This window comes from Hoplias malabaricus, chromosome 5 (assembly GCF_029633855.1).
Source record: "Hoplias malabaricus isolate fHopMal1 chromosome 5, fHopMal1.hap1, whole genome shotgun sequence".
NCBI lineage: Eukaryota > Metazoa > Chordata > Actinopteri > Characiformes > Erythrinidae > Hoplias > Hoplias malabaricus.
Genome location: NC_089804.1, coordinates 17123420 through 17149414, shown reverse-complemented (window position 1 = coordinate 17149414; position 25995 = coordinate 17123420). Strand labels below are relative to the sequence as shown.

Sequence of the window (25995 nt, the reverse complement as noted above, 5' to 3'; positions counted from 1 at the left end):
ACCCCCACCCACCATTTTTTTTTTTTAGTTTATTTGTTTTTTCTTTGCTCTGTGATAAAATGACAATGTAAGAGAACTAACAATTGGCAGTTTATTGTGCAGTTAATTTCCAAACCATGTTATTCATAGCTACAGATGATTTTAGCCAGCTGTTATTATGGTGGGCTCATTTCATTAGCGAACTTGACTTTAAGTGATTTAAATATTTCTTTGAAAAATAGCTCCTTATGTCCACCTTCTTTTTTTTATTACATAACTCCAATTTGAGAACAAATTAGAATTTGTCTTTGGAACACAGTAGTTTGAAAGGGGTAAATATTCAGCCATGGCACAGACTGCTTATTTCACAATTTCATTTTAATTAATCCATTCATTTTACACATCTTGAATGTACCACATAAACTTTCAACTTCCAACATCACTAGTAGGAACATACTAACAACTAATTCAAGCTAGTAAATTTGATTTATATATATATATATTTTTTTTTTTTTTCAAAAATATTGATTTTCATGAAGCTGTGTTTCTGCCATATATAGAACCACGGTTTTTGCTGCTGCTATATTTTTTTGTCATGTTATCAGTTGCTATTCACCATTAAAAAAAACAAAACTTTGTTTTATGATTTCATTAAGAGCAGTGTTTCTTCATGGGTTTTGTTAAATTGATCCAACTGGCCTGTATTATACTGACATTGTTGGGTGTGTGTACTCCTATATTCATTCCTTTAAAAAATATCCTGGTTTGTACTGCATCTTGATATCGGAAAAAAATATCGCCTTCCACCTCATACATCTATGACACAGACTGTAAAAGTAGCTGCCAGGTTTAATTCGGCGTTCTGGTGCTGTGTGTTTGTCGTAAACGGAAAGGAGATTCGCCTCCTCTCACTTTACGGAATGAGAGGGCTCTGTGTGGGGCATAAAATGAACGATAAAGAAAAGGCCGGTCACACGCAGACCCGCGTTCAGGACCAGAAACACCCGCTGCCGCCGAGGCTTCTCTTTCGTTCAGGGCTCCACTCTCAGAGTTTAAGCGGATTAAAGTTAAAGCTTCCTGTCGATTAACTGTCGAAGAGGGCACAGCGGAGACGGAGCCTTGTTTTAATGTGGTAATGGGTGAAATTGTGAGCTACTTCGTTTTGGGGGTAGTAGGAGTGTCTTGTGTTTAACGTCGCGAAGAGGCGGGGCGGTTGGTGCTCGAGCTCAATTCGCAGAGATTCATTGCTAAAGGCGTCCTGTAATGTTAACTGTGAACTTTGGGACTTAGTTAGGACAAGTTGGAAACTTTCTTCCTGCCGAGGACTGTGTTCAGTGTTTACTTTGGTGGACTGCAACAGCGATGGCTGAACAAAGCGGGAACGAGGGAAGCCCCACATTTGATAAACCCAAGGTGAGTTCTGTTGGGTTTTCGCTGGACTGAGTTGGTCGGCACTCGGTTTCTCATTCATACATTTCTTTGCTTTTAACAGAGGCGTTTTAACATCGTTTAGTCTTGAGATTAAGCCAGACCCCATGGTTTCATATTGCTGTTTTGAGCACGTGACCCTCATGAACGTGGTTGCATCTCTGCAGCTGTTATTGGGTGCCATCTGAGTCCCACTGATGTTATATTTACAAATGTGCTTGTAACGGTTAATGACATTTTACACACGGGTCAAGGGTCCTTCACAACAACCAATACACACGATTCACTCAAAAAGGAGGAATAAAACCCTAGGTCACAACATTTCTCTCTGTTCCTGCCCAGTAGAAACACACACTGGTCATGAACTGAAGTCATGCACACCTACTATGTTTACTGATACTGAATAGATCAGTAATGCTTCAGCAATTGGTCAAATGGTGTGACAAATGAGCACATCCTCTTTAGAGAACAGATTTGTGTTTAACATATTGCCCAGGATCTTAGGTTCCTGAGATTGATTTTGGCCTTTCATCTCTCCATGTGTTACATACAGAACTTGCTGTATTCTTCCTGTGTCTGTGTGGGTTTCCACAGAGTGCTCTGGTTTCCTTAGGCAATCAAAACAAACATGTTGGTAGGCGGAATGGCAAAATTGTCTACAGGTGTATGTGAGTGAGTTGGGGAGTGTGTGATGCCCTGTCCAGGGTGTGTTCCTGCCTTGCACCCAATGATTTCAGGTGGACTCCGGACCCACCACAGATGATGAACCAATGAATAATGTAGGGGGAGGGGGTAAGGTGGATACATAAAATTTCAAATGTGTCTAAAAAAATGTCTCTTGACCAGGGATAATCCAGATTTTGCATGTGAAAATGTGTGTTTGGCCAAATGTGCAGGAATGGTGATGCAATGCGTCAGGATGCTGAAAACCATACTTGGAGCAAGGGCAGAAAAAGGGCACTAAGACACACAATCTCCCCTCAGATAGTGCAGTTGTGCCCTTTGGAGTCATTGAGCTAAACTGACTCAGCATACAGAGGGCAGTGCACCATGGCTTGGCTGATAAACGGTTATCTTCTTAACTGAAACATGAGGGCGTTGGTACGCTTTGAGCTCCCTTTTCTGTTTTATCCTACTCTTGTTGTTATTCTGGCGTCAGGCACCATAAGAGCTAATGCCTACCAAGCATTGATTGTGCAATTGAGGTGATCTCATTAGCTGCAAGCTTCCAGCTTCCTGAAGCCGATGGTGATATTATTTCCATTCTATTCTTCATTCTCCACAAACTAGGAAATACTAGATCATTGAGCAACACATTCACTCTGGCACTTGCATAACAGTAATGCTTATAAGCAGGAAATGCTGCTGCCAGTGGTTCTGCTTGTCATTTAGAGACATCCCATGTGGTCATTGGATAATGCAGCAAACATATTAGATTGATGTCCCAAGATTTCAAGGGCAATGCATGCAATACCACAGTCTTGGACCAGAAAAAATATGCAGCATTGACTTTGTATTTCTGGATTATAGGCCTTTATGAAAGACATCATTTTCGATAAATACTTTAAATAGCTGTGGCTTTTCCCAATACTGTGGTGTGTGAACAAGAATTTTAGCTTCCAGAGTTCACTTTGGAAAGCGTTAAGAACAGTAAAAAAAAACTCAAAGGAAACACATACAATGACTGCAATGATGATAATAAATAAGCATCTAATAATTATTACACAATTCCCAGTTGCAATTATTAGCTTTCACTATTGTATGATTATGTCACCCAAAAATAAAAAAGGTACATTTTAGTCATTGTCAATTCACCAGCACATGATGCTATACCAAGCTGGCAGAGTGGAGGTTAACGCTTCCTCTGACATTAAACTCTATAACTGCTATCAGTTTATTATTGCAGCTCAAAACGCTTGGAGGAGAACGCTAACCATCCAATGCTGTTATGTTAGCTAATGGATGCCTGTTACGTTGACTAATGGGGAGGAGGAGGGCCATGCTACCCACACAGAACATGTGAGACATCACATGTCTGTGATATCACTAAGGGTTGTGAAAGGGCTGTGTTTGCAGTTCTGGTTCCATATGTGGATGGCACAAACTGGAGAGTGAAACAAGTAAAAGGCTTATTGAAATATCAAAAAATTAGAGGATTTTGTGTTTGTTTTTGTTTTTTTAAATAAAAGTATATCTAAAACAAACTGAACAAGCTCAAGACATAATTGAACAGGCATAACAAAAATACCAAAATTATAACTAGCTATGTCATTTTCTGACCCCTTATCGCATTACATTTTATATACATGCATTAGCCTACATTTTATATGGATTATATTACTTCATTACTATAACAATATAGAATATGTTTCTTTATCTTTCTACTAAAGGGACCATTTCAATCCTGATAGTGGTCTTTCACATTTCCACAGCTAGAGAGTTCTTGGGTGGAAATGGATTTGGATAAGATTTAAAAATCTATTAATCATTGAATGAGCATTGTTTCCAACTCCCAAATTCAAAACACATGCTACCATGCTTAAATCAATATTTGTACTGGGACGCAAGAGAAATATGACTTGAAAAAAGGTTGGATTTTCTTCACAGAGTTATAGTCCACAGGAGTGTTTATAATCTCCTCTGGAGAGACGTTGACATAGTGGTGCAACCTAAACATGAACCCGTATTGATTTTCTTCACTCAGTCCTCTTGCTCCAAGGCAGCTGCCTGCTACATCCTTGGAAGACATGAGATGAATGTTAATGAATTGCAAAGGACACATCTGATAAGCCCCCTGACAATGCATTCCATAACACCACACAGTGTTGTCCATAAATTAAATGGCCAAGAGTATGTCAAATTTGAAGGTCCTTCTCTAAAGGGTAATTTTCGTAAAATGTTTCCAATTATTTTATTGTACTTAATTTTATTTATAAGGGCTGGCGCCCCCTCCATGGTGTGTTCCTGCCTTGCGCTCAGGTAGGCTCCAGACCCACCGTGACTCTGAATTGGACAAGTGGTTACAGACAATGAATAAATGAAATTTATTTGTCCTGAAAGACCATTTATAAGTTTCCTAATTTGTTTCACATATATTCCAACCGCTCTTTGAACTCAACAGGGAGTTATGTGTTATGTGATATATGTCAAGGGTTTTTCCCTGATTCAATGCCAGGGATTGTACGTGATTCAGTGAGCCTTCCCAACCAGAATACTCTATAATACATCAACAGGAATAGACAGAGATGAGTTGCTGGGTGCGGAATAGGTATTGCCTCATATATGAAAAATATGGTTCTGTGAGTCTGAAATGACAAAAAAACATTGAATTCTAAATGTGTTGTGAATTGGGAGCCCAAGGGAGTTCTTACATAAAACATTTTTACAAATATGATGACAAATATAATGAAACCGAGCCTTTAACAAGTCAGCATCAGTTTGTCTGACAGCAGATCTTTTGGGTAGGTTTTGGGTTTTGAAGTGATACTAACCTTGGGTTAAGCTTTGGAAACGGGGTTGTTTAACAAGACCTTTCTAGAAATTAAACATAACAGTTTAGGGATACACAAAGTCCCCAAAAACAGTAGATATCTTTTAACAGCATTTGAACAGAAAACATTTTCTTTAAACACCACACACAAAGACAGACATACATAAACTGATTCAAATCCAAGACAGCTGTGTTTATTGGTTGTGTTTACAGACCACATAGGACTGAGAGGTACTGATGCGTTTAGACTGGTGTAATCCTTGTGTGTAAAGAAATGGCCTTGGAAAGGTTTGAAATATACCCCAATCTTGGGAAAAGACCACATAGATACCTTCATATCTCTAAAACATGTTTACAGGAGAAGGAAAAAATCTCCTTAAGTTTGAATGAAAATCAATGTTAAAAGATATTATTTCCAGTAATTTTGGAGCATTTCTATTTGTCCATTCACCTCTTTTTACACATTGTGCAGAACAGCTGCTGTGATCAAATTTGTAAACTAAAAATCAACAAAAGTGGAGATGCATGAATTTCATTGGATAGAGATGATATACAGTGTGTTTTATGTGTTTGACTAAATGTCCAACATTCCAACACAAATCAAAGGATTGTTCTGAAAGAAAGATCTCATGCTATGTTATTTATCCTGGTGTTGTTTTGTAATAGTTTGTGTAGAAACATTACTTCCTTTGGATTCTTTTACTTCATGTTCTTTTCCTGTTTTATGCTGACAATACACACTGAAAAGAATTAAAGGTGATTTTTTTCATGGATTTAATCAATAAAGCACTTTTCATAAACTTCTGAGGATGTGTCTAATGTGTTTACGAAGCCCCTGTAAATGGGTAACAAAAACAAATCTCTCTCTCTCTCTCTGCTCATGACAAAGAGAAACTTTGAAAAGTATGAACCAAGATGAGCATAACACTCTATTCCTGCACCATAGGTGGGTAATGCGTACTTAATTTTGCTGTTTCTGATTATTTAAGGTGGAAATATCTCCAAACTTGGGAGACAGCTAACTGCATGAATGTAACAGACTGAAAGTTCTACAAATCTAAAGAACTCAAGTTACAAATGAGTCTCTGTGGCATTTCAAACGGTGAATAAAGATTCACAGACAAGGTAAAGTTCAGCCACACATAAACAAGTAGTTTGTTTTATCTGAAATATAGCCACCTTAAAAGGTGCAGAGCTTCTGAACTTAAAACACAACAAAGAGCATAGTGTTTCACAAGAATCGCAGACATTCTTTTAAGTATGACGCCATCTCACAGGACAGTGAGTTTTAGTCACATACTGCTTTTGTGAAGACTATGGATCCGGTCGTGTCAGTATTTGCATGAGGCAACACAAAAAATCAATGATAATATTAATCATGGTTGATTTGTTTGGAATGTCAGGACATACAGTTATCCTGAGTCAAGTCAAATTTATTTGTATAGCACATTTTACAACCTGATGGTATCACAAAGCAGCTTTAAAGAAATTGTAAATGAATAGCCTCAGGTGAGCAGGAGGCAAACTTCCTTGAAGCTGGTGGAAGAAACCTTGGAAGCAACCAAGGCTCACAAGGAGGAACTTTCATTTCTTTTATGGTGTACCCATTGCTAAAATAGATCTTGAACTGCGCACAAATGGCTAATCTCCCTAGAAAAGCACTCAGTAACAGAGTTTTATGGACTAATCGACACTGATCCTAAGGAGCAGTGGAACTCTGTTTTTTTGGAGTGACAGATCTCCATCCATAATCTCTGGAATGAGTTAGAGTAGTGCCTGTGATCCAGAGCTAATTATTCTGCATAAGGACATGAGCGTGCTGTTATTTTAGTGGCTGAATGCACTCAAATATTAAGAGTTTTCCAATATGTATATTTATTCTCAGAAGGTTGGTAGCTCTTTCTGCAACAAAATGAAGCCAACCTTCTTATTGATTCCCCTGATTTTACAGGCAAACATCAGGCAAAGGACTATATAACCATATAGTGTAGACGGTACTGGAAATGCTACAAGTGGGGAATATAATGATTTTTCACTGAAGAATGGCCCTGTACTGGCCGGTCAATCTCGTTGTCCTGACAACAGCAAACAGACGACCGCAAGTATTTTTTTTTGCCATTTTTTGTTTACAAATCAGCTATATTTGGGCATTTATCAATGTTTAACATTTTCGTGTAATTCTAAAATTTCGTGTAACGAATACTTTTTTTCGTTATAGTTTCTTCCTTTAAACTTTTGCGCTAATATAGTTTTATAATACCATATACCATATATAATTTTTTAAAAATATATATGGTAAACTTATTGCATCATTATTCCTTTTACCAAGTCCTACATGGCATAATTTTACTAATATGATAAACCTGATAAACATTTTAATTTGATCTTGTTGCTTTTATCCTCTCAGAAACATTATCACTAGCTACCTCATGCCTTCTGTAGGTTCAAGGCCTTGTGGTCATTAATATAGCTTCTGCAGACCACAGAACCTGATAAAAATATGTGAATTCTTTCCTTCAGGGTTTTTTTTTTTTTTCTGAGGTCATGAGATAAGAGCTAAGTCAGGATGTCTTTCCTTTGCTGTGTACATAAAGCTGGCTCATCATTATTAGATGCATCTGTTGAAGAGCCTGTGTGGGCTGTAAACATGCTGTTGACTGTATACTGTGAGGCAGGGTGCAGATTGTGTATAATCAGCCTTGACGCAGCTTGTGTAGATGCCCTGTGGTGTGGCTAATACTTCTTGTCAGCCTCTTCTCCACAGCCTTGCTCATCTTAAACCTCTTCATGGCCTTTAAAGAGACTGTGTCCACGTTTTATTTCCCCTTACATCAACTCTATAGTGGTTTTATGTACCAGCTGTAATTATTTTTTACATTACTATTTTTTGGGTTTATACTATATTTGTAAATTTCCTCTGTATTTTGCTTCATACAAAAATGTGTCCAATACAGAACAAGTTGAGAGGTTTGGATTGAAACCCTCAGGGACAGTGGAAAAATGTCTTATCTGGATCATTTGAAAGGTTGTAATGCTGCACCATCTCTAGTGTCACCTAGGAATGTATACAGCTCTTCAGGGTTTTGTAGATATCGAGTACATGAATTGACTGATAACTCCCAATACCTCCTTATCACCTGAATGTCAGTGAACCATGAACCCTGACTGTTAGAGCTGGGCCTTCTGATTTGAACCATAAATCTGAAAACACCTCTATATTAGCACAAGCTTCTGTGAACCTAAGGTCTCTTTGCTCAATCTTCTAGAGGGATATGAAGTCATCTACAGCATTCAGATGTGTAGCAGTGGAAATGTGTTTTCTAGAGTAATGGAGCCCAGAGTGGCTTGTGATGCAGGATTATTTATGAAATATTAGAGCCTGATCTCACAAAGGGTTTAGTGGCTGAATGCAGTCAAATCCTCACAATCCTGCAGTTCTCTAATATAATAGGGCTAAGCTAACAGTGATTCACATTAAAATATTGTTGGCTAATTTTAAAAAAACTCACGAAGATTTTCATCTTGTTTATAAAGCTATCAAACATATTAACATATTCCATTCCATCTTGTAGCTTTGCAGTGAATTATTTAATAAAGTCATTGGTTCCTAGCACTGGTTCCATCAGTCCCTAACAAAGGGAGAGCTAGCTAGCTCAGAGCTGCCACAGAGATTCTGTTGCATCCTTTAAGAACCCTTTTGTTTCCAGTGAAATTGTACTACAATATTTGTTTCACAGAATGTATTAGGACTTGATTGATTGCCTAAAAGGTACATAAACAAGTGGGCAGGTTATAGTATACCATTTAGTGATGGTAGTGAGTGAAATTTTGAAAATATGTTTATTTTTATGACATTAGAATTTGATGAACTGAAAACAGCTTGTACTGAAAAACCTCTTCCAGGAACATATATATTGCCTAAAGGGTTTTTGCACATGAGAACAGACTGGAAGTAGACCATAGACTATGCCACAGGGGAAATTCCATAAGACATTTGTTATGTAAGCTAACATGATTATTAGGGGGAAGTTGTAGCCATGTCACAAGTAGTTAGTAGGAAGTCATTAGTCTCTAATGCACCACAAAACTTTAAATGTTCTTAACTTGCATTATTATTGCAGACCAAGCAACTCACTAACAAAATATTTGTCTAAAGTTTACACATGAAACCCCCTTCCCCCAGTGCTTTAGTCATTTTTGTTTGAGTCTCAGAACTGTCAAGATGTAGCATATACTAATGGTAAAAAATAAGTGAGAAGGCAGTCTGAATCATCGCAGCATTACATCTCAGGCTTCTCCCAAACCCTGGTATCCAAGGCCTTTTCAGCACCCAGGCTGCACCCAGTTACACATTCATCATTCCATATGCACAAGAAAGCTGTTAAAAAAAGGTTTTTTTCTTGCCCTAAGATATCAACTAAAACAACTCCGTAATGTACCGGAAGATGGTTTCCATTTAGCTGTGAGTGTAACTTGATTTGATTTAAAGACTGTAAACTGAATTGGAGGTTTTCTGTAGCAATGCATGTGTTAAAAATTCCCTGTTGGTAAAAAACATGTATGCTTTATGGTCATGGTCTTGCAGGTCGAGCTACATGTGCATCTTGATGGCGCAATCCGGATCGAAACCATCATGGATGTGGCCAAGTAAGTGGAAAGAGTCCTGTTATATTTTTCCCAACGTTTTCATTTTCACATCATACCATGAATTACAAGAACAAGTTGAAGTCAGATGGTAAAGATATCTCTTCCCAAAAGCAAAAACATTGGCCACAGTCTAGACCAGGGAGTTTCTTTTTAAATATGCTGTGGAGTTGTTTTAGAAATGTGACTAAAGATAAGAGGTGCTTTCCAAAGCTGCTCACATGTTCCAGCAAAACAATATTTTCTTGAAGTGCTTAAATGCTGCATGTCCATGGTTTGCAATCCTATGATTTATTTAGTTATTTTGTTTTTTGCCATGGGTGCCATGTTGAGTACTGGTTTTCTGGTTTCAGAGCACAGCACTAATGTAACTAGATAGGAAAGATGTATGCATTTTTCTCAAACACAGCTCCTCTCCCCAGTGCTCCAGAGAGTCTCACAACACTCAGAAGCACAAACACCCACCGCCTGTTTGTGTCAGGGGAGGTAAAGTGTACCACAGTGTTGCATAATAAGGAGGAAAAGAGAGTAATCTAATAGAAAAATTGTAGCATGTTAGCCTACAGTGCTTTTCTCTGCTCTTGCAACCAAATTTGTGTTATTTATACACAGATCTACAAGCTTCAGTAATTTTTTTTACTCGTCTTTTGTTGTAGTGTGTAAGAGGTGACTATGCAGTGACACACACAGATCAGTCTATGTATGTTACATATGTTGTATGTTGGATACTCAACTTTGTATTAATGAAAAATCTCTCTGTAGTTTCCTTAAATAAATCAAAGCAAGTCTCCTAAAAAGCGTTTCAAGCTTACTATGAAGATTTAAGCAACTTTGTGATATTGTGATCTATTTGAACCAGTTGTACACAAAAAAATTGACCCCCAGGGTTATTTCTATATAATAAAATTTAGAAAATGTGTATCTGAAATTAAGAAAGGTCTAGAGGATTTCCACTGAATTAAGTTGATTATTACTAAAACTCCTTGAGTGAATGGGTACAACTGCTTTAATTTTTCCACTGCTGTATTTCAGGAGGCGGGGTATCGCTCTTCCTGTAGCCACAGAGGCCGAGATGACCCACCTCTGCATATTGTCCAAACCCTCAACGCTCACAGAATTCCTGGGCAAGTTTAGTGAATACATGCATGTTATTGCGTAAGTACTATTTCACAGTGAGTAGACACAAAACCTTTTTTGAAGATTGTTCAGTGGCTGTACTCTAAGCTGCTTTGGACTGGAGAATTTGCAGTGGCTTGTACTGAATGGAGACCATGTCGTAATGAAGCTTTTTTTTATTTCCATAAGAATATGGGTTATGAAAGGAAGAGCAAAGCTAAGCATAAGCAGTAAAATATATATATCTTCTGTAAAATATAGTTGTAATAGTTTTATTTGCTCAACAAAGACTAATGCAGGTGGAAAATCTGAGGAGACAGTAGGGGCTTTTACAACATAATTTTGCCTTTGTGATGAGCATATTTACATAAGTCAGCACCACCCTGTTGATGGTTACTAATATAGCAGAAGTCGTTCTCCAAAAACACTGAGGGCCTTAAGTGCTAAGCATTCTGTGCCAGTTTCAGACACAAGATAGACACAATTTTTCCCTGGGTTATGTGTAAAACTGGCACACAAGACTCAACATAAATTTTATAGGAAATGGTCTTGGGAAAACAAGGAACACCCTTTTCTTTCTCTCTTAAATATGCTCTTGAGGAGGACTGTCTATCCTGAGCAGGGAGTTATTCATTTTGAACAGCTAGGAAGCTAGAATTAAATCTGCCTTAATGCTCTCAGAATACATCTATGGATTTAAAGACTTGTGATCATCCCCTCCACCTTTTTGAAGAAGGAAAGGCATCCCTTGGAGGCCAGTATATACTCTAGCATCTCCTCGCAGTTCAGAGACTGCCTTGAAATGCAGCTCATGTTCGCAGGGACGCCACGCCTTGATCATGTGTCTCCATAGCAACAGCCATAAAGGACACACAGTTTCGGTAGGGTCAGTTCATTGCTTTCCCATAATGCTGCACACTCCTCTCTATGCGGGCGCTTCAAATAATGAAGCATTTTCTAGCCAAGGCCACAATGCTTCAGCAACAAGGGCCTATAAATGGGCTTTTATTTAGTGGGAAAATGCCCAGGGACAGCTGACATGGGGCAATTCTGAATAAAGTGTTTTGTCAGTGGAACCTTGAAAAGCCAGTGCAGTGTAGGGGAAACTCTGGCCACTTTTGGCCTGCACTGGACTTTTCTCTTGTTTTGGCCCTGAGTCTCTGTAGGTCATGTGGTGCAAACTGACCGCTGGCATTGTCTCCTCTTTAGGCATGAGCTTTCAACTGGTGCTTTTTAGGCATGACACACTGAGTCAAAAGGGGAAATAATATCAGGGGTTGGTCAAGGAATGTAATGGGGTCTAAGACCTGCTGTCTGCTCTGAAAAATGATGCTCTGGCATTTCATAATGGAGATCTTGGCTGGTGGAGGGTAGAATAAGGAATGAAGCATTATAAAGTTGAAGTTCTCCTAAATGGATACAGAATTTAACAAAAAATATATTTTTTGTTGATGTCGAGGATCAGATTTTTTTTGGAATCTTGTTCTTTTTGAATTTTGGAATCCAAAGTGTGTTATCACTGTATTGTACATTTTATGTTTTTTTTTATGGAGTTTCTAAATAGACATTCAAATTTTCAAAATATTACCATACAATAAATACAAAATAATAATTAATAGAATAAAAATGATAAAAAAGAAAAATCCACAATTCTGAAACAAAAATTCCAAATAACTACAATTCCAAAACACTATCTTTTAGGTTTGGAATTTTAAAACCTTAAATAATGGAAATGGGATAGTTAAGCACGTTCTTTACATTCTGGTTTTAAAATAGTCTGAGGTGTGACATCACTGGATGTCTCTGAAGTATTGCTAGCAGTTGACAGTTGCTCTCAGCAATTCAGGCTCAAGTAACATTGGTTTTCTTAGAAGTTGTGAGGTGGTGGTGATCACACAATCTCTGGGCCCGCTCATTGCAGGTTAGCAGGGAGCTAACTGAGTATCCTGTCCATTACTCAGTGCCAGTTATAGCTCTGACCAGCGTATCCTCCCAATCAGATTAGTCCCATTCACTGTAAAGCTGTACCCTAGCCAACAAATCAGAACAAGGGCCAGAAGAGGAGCCAGTGTCCTTCATCCAGCCATAGTGACCCACATAATGGAGCACATTTCAGAACATGAAACTATCTTTATATCATTCACATTGCTACATGTGTTAAGTATGAATCAACATATTTAAACCTACATTAATGAATCCCTGATTGGTTAATGACCACAAATGTTTTATTAGATCATGTTAATGCCTTGATTCTTCAAAACACCTATTGGCATATTCACAGAACGTAAAAAAAATGAGTGATTTGTGTTTTTACATTTATAGCCATGTCATACTAATGACTTAATTAACTTTTAGTTGTTTTTTGAAAGCTTATACACACAAACTTTACCCTAATATTGTTTTGTTTGCTTTTGTTCCGGGTACATGTGCTGACCGCAGAGGAGACAGAGAAGCAATTAAGAGAATAGCTTATGAGTTTGTGGAGACCAAAGCCAAAGAGGGAGTGGCATATGTGGAAGTGAGATACAGCCCACACTTTATGGCCAACAGCAACGTGGAGCCGATTCCGTGGGAGCAAAAAGAGTGAGGAATCCAAGCCTTTCTTAACTTTTCAGTATTTGGATATACACTTATGGACAAAAGTATTTAAACACTTAAATTACACATACAGGAGATTTTGTGACATCCCATTCTAAATCCATATGGATTATGGATTTGCTCCTCTGTTCTGGGATGGCTTTCTACAAGATTTTTTTTCCCCCCATTAATACATAAGAGAATTTGTTTACACCACTCCATCTGACGCATGGCATTATACTTGAATATGTAAACCCATACCATAAAGATCCTGGTTCTGATGTTAATACCAGGTTTGGAACTGTGTAGTTATTGAGTCAGAAGAACATGAATTCAGTGATTAGGAAGTTTGTCCCAATATTTTGTCCATGTAGTATATGAGGACGAAATAAGGAATTCGATTATGGAATTTTACTTATGTAAAGAATTTATTCTACGTTCTAATTTTCATCACACACATCCAATGAGAGCAACAGAGGCTGCATTTTCCAATAAATGAGTATATACTGTCAACAGTTTAAACTATTCACAGCTATAGCCTCTCAGTCTCTCTCATTCTCGTTTATCCAGCTGGTTGAATTTTGTTACAGTGGAGGTTCTCCCTTAGTTTTTGCTGTTGCTTTTGTTAGTTTGCTGCTTATTGATTTTTTTTCCATAGGCTATATGTGTATGAGGTATTATATAGGGGTAATAATAATAATCAACTAGGAGCCTGATTCCTCTGCCAATCTCTCAGTTGAATGATGATTAAAAATATAATTCCTATATGGCCGTGCAGAATGTCTGATCATGCTCCTAAATTTACCCATATAAAGTCCATTTACAAACAGACTGTAAATTTGCATTTAATGCATTTAAAATAACTGACAAATATGAATCCTTTTTTTTTGTTGTTTTACCCCGTTTTTGCCAAATTATCTTGCTAGATATTACCCCCAACTGCACACAGTGACACCAGCCTCAGGAGGGTGGAGGCAAACACATGCTTCTCCCAAGACTGATGATGATGAAGCTACACTTTTTGTATAATTTTGTCAGGTTTTGTGCCTTCCTCTTTGGATAGCCCATGTTTGCACTTTGAGCAAAAAAAATTTTAATATCTGTATGTCGTCTTTGGAAAATCATTCACTTTTTAGAGGCTATTCATTTCATATTCGTATTAAATCTCTAGCTTATAGGCTTTTTTTTATGCTATTTCATTTTTAACTATATAAAAATATTTCAGCTTCAAAATCATTGTGATGCCCCACTGACCTGTAATATGGAGAATAGAATTGGAATTATTATAAAATGCTAGTAGTCATTTTTCTTTTGTGCACTGTGTGATTTGAATTTTCTGTTTTGTCGGAGTAATGGCAGTAAAGCTGTTTTTGACTGTGTCCTTTAGCTGTGTTTTGTCTCTGTTTGTGCCAGAGGTGATGTGACACCAGACGATGTGGTGAATTTTGTGAACCAGGGGCTAAAGGAAGGCGAGAAGGATTTCAAGATCAAAGCCAGGTCCATTCTGTGCTGCATGCGCCACATGCCAAGTAATGTAACTCTATCCCTTACACTCTCTCTTGCTTACACTCTCTTCCCCTCTCCTGACCCCCATGTGCATGTGTTTGGGTGTGTGTACAAGTCCTGATCTGTGTGATTCCTTGCTGTCAGGCTTGGAGTTAAGCACAGTTTACCCGTGGCTTCTTGCTGTGAGGAATTTCTCTGCTCACTCTTAATTAACTAGCTGTGTTGGCCTGCTGATCCAGCGCACATTCTGTGTCATAGGTTCTCTTTATTTATTTCTACTGTTATCTGAGGTGTGGTACGTTTTACTGAGAAGTGTAGAGGGGATTAAATATGGCTTGTTCAATGTACACTCACTCTCAAACCCACACACTGATAAGACGCTTAGACTATGACACACAGAGCTGTAAGAAAAGTACACCTGTGTGTCTAGTACTCTACAACACTCATTGGATTTTTACATAAAGAGCTTGCCTAGGAAGTGGAAAACCTAATATATAAATTACAAATAGGAATTACCTCCTTTTTTTCTAATAATTAAAACTATTTTTAAAGAATGCAAATTCACGTAATATCTTATTCCACTTTTCAAGGACACAAAGTTACTGGTAAAGCAAATCTTACTCTAAGACCATCATGACTTTCCCCATCAGACAAAATGCTCTTAAAGGTTAACTTCTAAGACTTAAAATATCTCTGCACATTTCTTTTAAGAACTAAAAGCAAGTTACTCAAATTAATAGAAGTCTATAATAAGGCAAAGTCTATACAATTTGAACAAATTGATATTGTGTCTAGTTGTAGAGACTTTATTGTGACTCATAAGTTTTCTGCTTTTTTCCTGGCACTGAATGAATATATTGTTTTTAATAGTTACATTAACATTTTGATTAGAACTAAAAGTAAAAAGAAGGTTGACTTTGACTCTTTAATGTATGTGTGTCCTTTTTATAATGTTAGTTAATTGTGGCCAATAATCAAAAAAGAAATTATTTAAGTAATAGATACAATAAACAATGCTTGTGCCAAACAATGTAGTTAATTAACCGACCATGGGTTATGGTTGCTAAGCAGCATGGCAGGCAAAGTCAAAGTGGTATAAGAATACATATATTTTTTCAATTCATATTTTTATTTTTATTTTTAAGTCACAGACTTCTAACAGGACACAGCTGTTAATTTTTTAGTTTGTTGAGTGGCGGTTTACATTTATGCAGTAGTTTTCACATAAGGAGCACATGCACATCTGTGTTAACATGCAATCTATTTCCTTTGGTAAAGTATCTGAGATCTGTCTCCAGACTCAACGGAAGTCATGATTGTTAAGCAATATCACTGTCATTGTGTTATGTTGTTACAAGTGAAAGTGTCAGTTGGCCTTTTTTTTTACATTTCACTTCCTTTCTTAAGTAAAGAAGATACGAGCAAAATGTATTTGTGAAAAAGTTTCATGAAGGTTATAATAGTAAGTTAGACAGACAGTCAAGCTTTTTTATCTTCTGGATTCTGGAGAAGAGTAACATTAGCAGAATGATGGTGCATCATTGTGGCATGGTGATGCAGCAGGTAGTGTCGGTGTCACCCAACTCCAGGGTCCTGGTGTTGTGGGTTCGAGCCCAGCTCTGGGTGATTTTGTCTGAGGAGTTCTTCTGGTGTGTTCTTTCCTTGTCTGCGTGGGATTCCGCCAGGTGCTCCGGTTTACACTCATGGTCCAAAACTTCACTTTGGTTGGTGCACTGGCTACTCAAAAGTGTGTGAGAAACAGATACTTTTGAGTCGCCAATCCACCTACCAGCATGTGTTTTTGGACCGTGGGAGGAAACCAGAGCACCCGGAGGAAACCCACACAGACATGGGGAGAACACACCAAACCCCTCACAAACTGTCACCTGGAGCTCAAACCCACAACCTCCAGGTCCCTGAAGCTGTGTGTCCGTGACACTACCTGCTGCACCACCATGCCACTCCCCAAATATCTCAATCCTGATTTATGTTTAAGCTCTTTCGTGTTATTTGTTATCAAAAGGAAATTCAGAACACTGCTGTTGAGCACTTAAACTAACAAATCTTGTGTGTTTGGTTTAATCTGCATAGACTGGTCCATGGAGGTGGTGGAGTTATGTAAAAAATATCGGAACGATGGTGTGGTGGCCATAGATTTAGCAGGAGATGAATCTATGGACTGTGAGTCATATCCAGGACACTTGAAGGCCTATGAGGTATGATCCACACTTTTTAACACTATTTACAATAAACACATACCTGTTAACTCTTGTAAGATAAAACCCTAAACCTAGTCCTGGGAATCCTCCCTGGAGTTTGCTTTATGAATGTATAACCATAAAGGTTCTTTACATCTGACCTCTCTAGTTGTGTTATTAACTGGAGATAACCCAGCAGAGGCAATTCATCTTCATCAGACCTATTAAAGAATGACCATAGATGATTTTGCTGACTTTTATCAGCTAAGGAAAACACATGGTTATTACATTCCTTATCTGTGACTCATTGATCTGGCCAAGGTCTCTTCTCAGACTGTACACTCATTCTTACATATTTTGGATACACATGCGATCACAGTTTTTAGAACCACTGCCACTGAAGTGATACTCCCAGTAGCAATTAGCACTGGGTAAATGGCATGAATACATTTTCATACACTTGCCACAAACTGCATGGGGCTGTTAAGTGATGATTTAATGAGATTGGGCGTAACCACTTTGTTTAATGTAAAACAGCTCTCACAGACATTTTGAAGTCTCAGTTTTGTCTGTACTTGTTTCTCTTTTCATAAATACGTTTGCCAATATTTGTCATGAGCGACATAAGCAAGTCTACCTAAAAGGACTTAACATCTTGATGTGTTTTAAAGCAAAAGTTTGATTATACAGACTATGCTGATTGTTTGTAAGCTACCTTAACCATATAAGCCCAGGTGTCAAAACTAAAGGACCAACATTCAGTCTCTGTTTCCATGTTATGTTCAGGGTTAAGGGATTGTCAGGTTTAATGCTGTATTCTAAGCATGTTGAAACACTTATCAGTGTATCTGGGGGAAAAATAAATCTGGAGAGACATTCCAAAACTGAAAAAGAAATGAAGAAGGTCTCATTGGAGCACATCTGCTAACTGTCGTCAGATCTTTAAGAAAATTTATTCAGATATCCATTCAGATATCCATTCAGCATCTGACATCTGTTTATTCTGTTAGTATGAGGAAAGCCAGGCTGAAGACTACTACAAATAAGTATGTGCTTCCTTTTTATGTTTCATGATCTCTGGAAAAGCACAAGAACACTACACCACCCTTTACTTAAAAAAAACGTAACACAACAAACATATGCTTTTTTTGATGAATGCAAAATTTCAGTTCTGTCCAAAAAAAACCCCTCACATTTCCAGGGATACACCTGTACAGGAGAAGGAAATATCTTTCAATATTCAAAAGGTCAGTTTGAACCAATTCATTGATTTTACATTTTGAATCGCTGTATCTATCAAATCCATCAAGGTAGGTGTGTCTCACAGAGTGTACAGTGATTGGACTCAGTGACTCCAAAACTCCAACAGCACTGCTGTGCCTGATTCATTCTTTACAACACACACTAATACATCACCCCCATCAGTGTCACTGTAGCACTGAGAATGATCCGCCACCTGAATCATACGTGCTGTGTGGGGGTCTTGACCATTGAAAAGCAGGGTGAAATGGGGATAAGAAAGTATATAGAGAGATAGATGGGCTACAGACTGTAATTGTAGAACTACAACATGCACACAAGAACTTAAACAAAGAGAATCTTCCAAATGGATTCCTGTATTAAAACAGTGTTTACTTCCACCAATAGTTCAAATCCAATATAGAAGTTGTAGTATTGAGCAGAGCCAAAATCTGTAGCTCTGTTTGATTACTTTGTGTGTGTGTGTGTGTGATGGATCATCTTGTTGACAGGAAGCATTGCGAAGTGGGGTCCACAGAACCGTCCATGCTGGAGAGGTGGGTCGTCCATCTGTGGTGAGAGAGGTAAGTGTTTTTCCCTTCTGGATCAGTAATTGGGTGGTGGGGGAACACTGTGACCTCAACTACACCCACTGTATAGATGATGACATAATTTTCTGGATGTGGAAGTTTAACATACACTTTAAAAAAAATTACAGAATATTACCCCAAATTTGGGGTAGCAGTCATAAGCTCTTAAGTGAAAACCAGGCACTGCATTTTCTCAGACAAGGCCCTTCTTTATCTTATTTATCTTATTTTATTTTCCTTAAAGTATTACTTTATTATATTGTCTGTCAAAACAGAATTAGAATTTAGAATTTTCAGGAGTGTGCATTTACTGTTTACAATTTGCCTGAGTCCTTACAATGTAAGTATATGTCTGTCACTCTAAGCCTAACAGTACACCACAACACACACAGCCACATGCACAAGAAGGGAAAGATAAAAGGAAAGGAAGGTAGAACAGAGTTTAGAATTTCTTGCATCAGATCAAGTGTCTAGAAGCCGAAACTGGAAAAAAGGATATTAACACCGTTCATAAACCAGACAAAGAAGCCATCATTGTTATTAGAATAATGGATTTTTTTTTCCCTAGAGCTTACACCTACAAAATATTTGGCATCACTTGTTGCATGAGAAGCAATAGCAATGTCTAAAGCAGATGAATAGCTTGTGCTAAATGGCTGTTTTCACTAGAAAATAAATAACAAAGTTGTCTCTGAAGGTTGCACAGTGTTTTGTTTGAAGTGCAGTGTCTCCCAAAAGAAAGGAAACAAAAAAGTTTAACTCCAATTTTACATAAAAGGTGTAAGGGAAGAGCAAAACCTGTTAAGCCATGATTCCCTCTTCCCCCATGGCTTGTTTCTAAAATTGGATCATGATCTTTCTATTACCTTTCTATTCTGTCTCTTTACTTTTGTGACACCCTGTATATATTTGAACATGCATCCTGTCTCATTACCTCTTTTGTGACATTTCCACCTTAATGTAAAAGGGCTGTGTACAAGATGCATAGCGCAGACCAGTCAGAGTGCTCTTTCTGACCTACGTCCAAAGCCTAAAGCACCTACATTGAGCATATGAACATCAAAATTGAAACATGGAGCAAAGTAGGAAGCCTGTGAATAATTTTTTTTTTTTCATCATGTGGATGGGCCTGCCACATTGCAAAAATAGTTAGCATGAGTGACTTGAGGAACATGAAAAATAATTCAAGTTGTTGACTTGGCCTCAAAATCCTCAGATCTAAATCTGATTCCGCATCTGTGATACGCACTGATAAAACGTGTTCCATATTTTGTGAGCAATCTGCAGGTGTTAATAGAGCTTTTGTTTTGGTGTACTCTGCTTTAGGGTAATCAGGAATTAATCACTGTCAGCTGATGTAAGAACAATTATGCATAGACACAGTCAGGCTTTGTGTTAAACACAGTCAGTATCCAGTTTCAAAAGAACAGTCATCAATTGAGAAACTATCTAATCAGCTAATCACTTAAAATCCATTTTGTGACCAAATGTGTTGTGAAAGGTTTTTGATCACTGATATGAAGATACTTAACTTCATATCAGTGGAAGAAGCAAAGACAGCACTTGTGAGCAACCAAATCCTGTCACATATCAAGCCCAAACACCAATGAAGACATGTTAATAGTAAATACACAGTAACCATCCACCCACACGCCATACCAAACTGAATGTTTTACGGGCACAAGGGAGTATTATTCAAATGAAGAAAGGCAAGACCAGGCAGGATGGCATAACTTCTTTCTGAAGCAAATATGTTGCAGTGTAGAGTGAATTTTGTCATTAATATAGCACACTGGAATTTTTGGTTAGAGTAGTTTGTAGGCACTGCTGCACATGAACCTAAGGTTACCTATAGGCATATTCACCTAAGGAGTGGGTGACATATGGATGCCCAGTACTCTGCTGTGGAGCAGTGGAACCGTGTTCTCTTGAGTGTTTGTATGACAACACTGCCCTCCACACATAAAAATACAGTTTCCATGTCAGTCTAGTCTTGGATATAGCAACACCATGCTAAACTAATAGGCAAGAGTCCAAGAGGCCATTTCAAAGTGAACACAAAGGAAAACAATTTTCAGTCAAGTACTGGGGTCTTTTTTGTCTGGAGTGTTTCTGCACTATAGCAAAAAACATCAGGAGACAAAGATGATTGGTCAGTGAGTTTTTATTACCAGTGAAAGTGTGCACTCTTCATAAAATCACAGGTGACGTGCCAGTTACTATTAAATCTCTGGTGTGTAAAGGCGATAAGGCTACATTAGGAGAGGTAGTTTAACACAGATAATATTGTAATTTGATTTGAATATAACCATAAAAATACTGTAAATGTTATGTGGTCAGAAGATGGACAAATAACATTATTTTTTAAGCAAAGATTATTAGAAAACAAGTGTGCCATATTTTAGTGTTATGATTGTGCTTAATATGAGCAGGAGTATGATCTAAGTAGAAAAACAAAATGTATATTTTCTTAGACCATGCAGAGAAAACCTCCCAAACGTCTGTACATATCTGTGTGTGTGTGTGTGTGTGTGTGTGTTTATTGTGTTAGCCTAATTTAATTTAGACTGCAGGCCTATGTCTTAGTGTTTAGTGTCAGGCTTACCATGACAGGTCTCAGACACAAATTGTCAACAGTAAATGCCAGATGCCTTTCAAAAAAAAAAGGCATTAGTTAAGGTTTTGTAAATATTTTAAAGTGAAATAAAAGTTTAACTAATGTATGGAAATGCAGAATGCAACTTCTTAGAACACAGTCCACTGCACCACACTTAGTCTGACTTTCCAGATTTACCAAATTTCCCCTCTAAACTCACCTTTGTCTTGATTTTCGACCCTGCAGGCTGTGGAGGTCCTGAAAGCAGAGCGCATTGGACACGGCTACCACACAATCGAAGACCAGGCACTGTACAAACAGCTGCTAGAAGACAATATGCATTTTGAGGTAAGGTCTCTGAACACGATTACTTGTAGCGCATTAAGTAATAATTTAAAATAAATCATCTTCAGCAATTTCAGCACTGTACAAGACTTACATTTAAAGGAACACTAGGTACTATTTTTACCTTAAAATTACAGCTTCAAATCATTGCTATGCTTTAGTGATCTGTAACAGAGAGAGTAGAGCCTCTCACAGGGTGGAGAGATGCTCATGGATTTACTCAGATTAATAGCAGTACATTTGTAATGTTTAATAAATTATGTTCAGTACACAAATATCTTCCAAAATAAGTAGAACCTTATTCATATCAATCAGCGGATAGACTCAAGCTGAGGTTCCATATTAGTGCAGTTTAAATATTTGCAGGCATGCAGCTTCTTTACAGATCTGACAAGAAAATGAGCTCTTCAGTGAAGGTAGGTCTAAAGTCTTTGAGACCAGATGACACAGACCAGTCTGGAGACCTGGCAAATGAAACCAACTTGGCCCGGCCATGTTAACATGAGTATCAGACATCTGCCTTCGTGTGTGCTTGTGTTATTTTATGAATCATTTAAAGCTACTGTCATCAGTGGCCAGTACAGTACCACAGCAACTTAAAAGGTTTGTTTAATAATAATAACAACCACCCACGGTGCATCATCACTACAAACCACTTTCATAAGAGTGTTTTTTGGTCTTGAATAAAATGCACATATGATGAAGTTGTATTGCCCTGGTGAGTAATAATCGACATGGTTAGTCTATTGTGCTACATGCTTCACAGAGTAAATGACTGGTTACAAATTAGCTGTCACAAATAATAAAAAAAAGCTAGTAAATCTGAATAATCCTGTGGTAAACCTGTGATACCTGTGATAGCTTTAAAAAAACTCTCAGAAAAGGACAGATGTAATGGCTAATGTCACACTGCCCTCTTGTGGTGACCTGTAGTCAGTCACTGGAAAATTCTCTTTTGTCATATGATGCCTTTACTTATGAATTTACTTTTTTTAACATTAAAATATGATTCCTTTCACAGCAGTGTAACATACATTTTATGTGTGTTCTGTTTCAGATGTGTCCAGTCTCGAGTAAACTAACTGGAGCTTGTGATCCAGACTTCACTAAGCACCCACTCATCAGGTAAACATCTTACAACTAATGCCATTCATATTTCTGACCAATTGTGCAAGTGCAATTTAAATTTGGATCATTTTAAATTAGACACAGTCCTGTTTGCTTGATTCTGATTGGTCTAACTCTTGTACAGGCCGTTTCAGTCTGTCACAAAATGTTTTTGAGATACAAAAATGATTCATCTTTCAGCCCTAGTACACACCCAGAAAAAGCATACCCAGTTTATCTGGTTTATACCGTTAGCGTATGAAAATTTGTGGCCTAGAAATTCAAATGTATGTTTTATTAGCTATGACAATGTCTTCCAGCTGAGTGTATTATTTTTTTTAACTAGAAATGTGTAAAGCTTATTGTAACCCCGCCCAATGGACCATTATTTCCTGATTGTCTACTGCTTACCTCATGTAGGTTCAAAGAGGACAAGGCCAACTACTCCCTGAACACAGATGACCCCTTGATCTTCAACTCCACTTTGGACAGCGATTACCAAGCTGCAAAGAAATACATGGGCTTCACTGAGGAAGATTTTATTAAATTGGTGAGAGACTCTTTCTCTGCACAGATTTCTTAGTTGCATTCCGTAAACTGTCTCCATCACTAGCAGATCTACATTATTTCAGTCACTGTGACACTTTTTCAGAGTCGGCCGCTGTTCACTACCTTACCATAATATTAAAATACCAAAGCCTGCTGCATCCAATAGAGCATCAATGGGCTAAATTATATATTAATTTGGTAAAGGGACATGGATTTGTGTGCAAACGCTTTTTAATACGTCTGGTCAAATGACATGTTGATGAAAACTATTACACGTTCTCTTTTTTTGCGATATAATATTAGCAATTAAAAATACATTGATAAATCAGCAGGAAAAAAAGCTAATTATAATAAAGTGTGTTCTCTGTAGTAGAAGTGATATGTTTTCTCTTAGAAAAAAGTTATTTGAACATGGCTACCCCAAAAAAAAAAAAAAAAAAAAAAAAAGCTGCAGGTAATTTCCAATTACACATGGTGTGTAATCTCATCATGCAACTGTTTCACAGAACCTGAATGCGGCAAAGTCCTGCTTCCTGCCTGAGAAAGAGAAGAAGGACCTTCTGAACCAGCTGTACGAAGCTTACGGCCTGGTCAACAACACCAGTTTCTAGGCAGAACCCCTAGCCTTTCCAGTATCAGGCAATACTCAGATAATGGAGAAAGGCTTCAGCTTTTAAAGTTTACCACAGCGCAGTACACATAAGTACATCCCTTTTCTTAAAACTTGATCAATCACAGAGTGAAATATGTGTGTGAGGGATTTTCCAAATCATGGGTCAGCACTGATGACCCAGACATTCATAGACCTAACCTAACTTAGAAATACATATGAACACCTCACAGAGGCTCCTTCAGCAGTTTTGTTTATAACAGAGAAACATATTTTTCCAGTGAACCTGAAGGCAACATTTCTGCCTTGTGACTGCAGTGCAGACACAGCTGCATTTCCAGGGAAATTAATACAGTACACAACAAAATGTTTGTATTACACTAAAGCCAGCCACTGTCAATCAGTAATACGCACACTAAGTCATGATAATTGATGGCTGCTGGTTTTTATTCTTGTTCTCCATAATAGCACTTGATTGAAGTACTACTTTCAGTGTAACATGCTGGGCATAAGACCTTGAGTATTTTGGTAGACCACTTACTATACAGTATTTACACAAGTTTACTGTGAAGACGACGCAGGACCAATTGCCTGTAACAGCTAGTCCTTCATTGAAGCTTGGCTCACACTTTATGGTACGGCAGTGCTCCTAAAGGCTACATATACCTATGTAAACATTTTTAAACACTTATTTCAGTATGTGTTTTCTGTCTTAAGAGGCAAGTTATAAGAAGCAGAAGTTGAAAACTACATCAGAAGACCATTATTTTCCCCCAAATATTTTGTTGTTTTAAGTCTACAGTTTTTTTTATAGGAAAAGAATGTGATGTTTAAATCTCAAGGGCTGTCATTTGTAATTATTTTTACCATGTAATATTTCAACTATCCAACAATGTCTGTATTGGATTAAAAAATCAGTCCCCAAACAGGCAAACACAGGCATGTCAACAGCAGAGTTGTCAAATGCAAATGACAAACGATGCCTATTGAAATAAGTGTTTATGAAGGGCTTATGCAAATGTCATGTAGCCTTATGCCTTTTATTAAAGTTTTACTGTGAATTGTACTGGCTTTTATAGACATGGTGTTTTGTATGTCGTCGTCTCTGCCATGTAAAACACACCCAGCTCTTAGCAAGAGCTAAGTCTAGCCTTGGATTAAATTGCACCATCAATGGAGATAATCTGTGGCAGATCCAACTATGACACATACAATACTTAGTGCCTATATACTTCTCATACCCTCCTGTTAATAACATGTCCTATGTAAACACTCTGCTGGGAAATTAACTACAGTCACTATACCCCAACTATCCTCCTAATTGTGTTGTTGTACTCCCTTATTTCAACAGCAGGAGGCAGAGTGGACAGTTAATAAAACATAAACAGCATCTTAAGCCAGTTCAGAGAAGTATGCTTGTTGTCTTATATTTTAGAAATTAGAAAGTGAATTAGACACACTGGCCAAATCATTAGAAACGTCTATCTACCTACGACTGTAGCCCCTCTGCAGTTCATGCACAACTTGTGTTTGTCATCCTCTAATTGGAGGTGTTCATCCAAGCTTCTGGAGATCTGAATATGAACGTTGCTCTAGTACTTTATCAGGGGTCAATTTAGGACAACAGAGACACTGCATGATAACAGATGGTGTATGGTCCTGTTCATAATGAAGGTCAGTAGGTTTCAACATGAGCAGATATGTTTACATTTTTAAATAAAAAAAAAGTTGATAAATGAACTGTGAGTGTCACAATTACTTTATTATTTTAAACTAGATTATTCCTTTTTCTTTCTCTTTTGTTTTGCAAATGAATTTTGTGAATTGTAAACAGTGGTGCTGATGGGGACGGACTGGTCTTTTAAAAAAGCAAAAAAAATCATAAAGAGCCATGCTGTTATGGCAGTGTACAGTGTATAAAATATCAATACACATTGTTTTTGCAGCTTATGCTGTGGTTGTGTTTTTTTTTTCTGTTATTGTGTTGGATGAAAAAACAGGTGCCATTTTAATGACTATTT

The 25995-nt window shown here is 37.7% G+C and overlaps 1 protein-coding gene across 1 annotated transcript; it reads left to right on the top strand.

The window, feature by feature from the left end:
- Positions 1-1129: 1129 nt before the first annotated feature.
- Positions 1130-25914, top strand: ada (adenosine deaminase). Its single transcript, XM_066673122.1, has 11 exons — positions 1130-1392; positions 9483-9544; positions 10574-10696; positions 13097-13240; positions 14648-14763; positions 16832-16956; positions 18690-18761; positions 21610-21711; positions 22766-22833; positions 23236-23365; positions 23871-25914. The coding sequence occupies exons 1-11, from the start codon at positions 1342-1344 to the stop codon at positions 23973-23975; spliced, it is 1098 nt and encodes a 365-aa protein (XP_066529219.1). The 5' UTR covers positions 1130-1341; the 3' UTR covers positions 23976-25914.
- Positions 25915-25995: the final 81 nt, after the last annotated feature.

Coding starts and splice junctions, on each gene's coding strand:
- ada (XM_066673122.1), top strand. CDS start 1,342: ATGGCTGAACAAAGCGGGAACGAGGGAAGCCCCACATTTGATAAACCC. Junction 1,393..9,482: donor CCACATTTGATAAACCCAAG/GTGAGTTCTGTT, acceptor ATGGTCTTGCAG/GTCGAGCTACATGTGCATCT. Junction 10,697..13,096: donor GAATACATGCATGTTATTGC/GTAAGTACTATT, acceptor TGCTGACCGCAG/AGGAGACAGAGAAGCAATTA.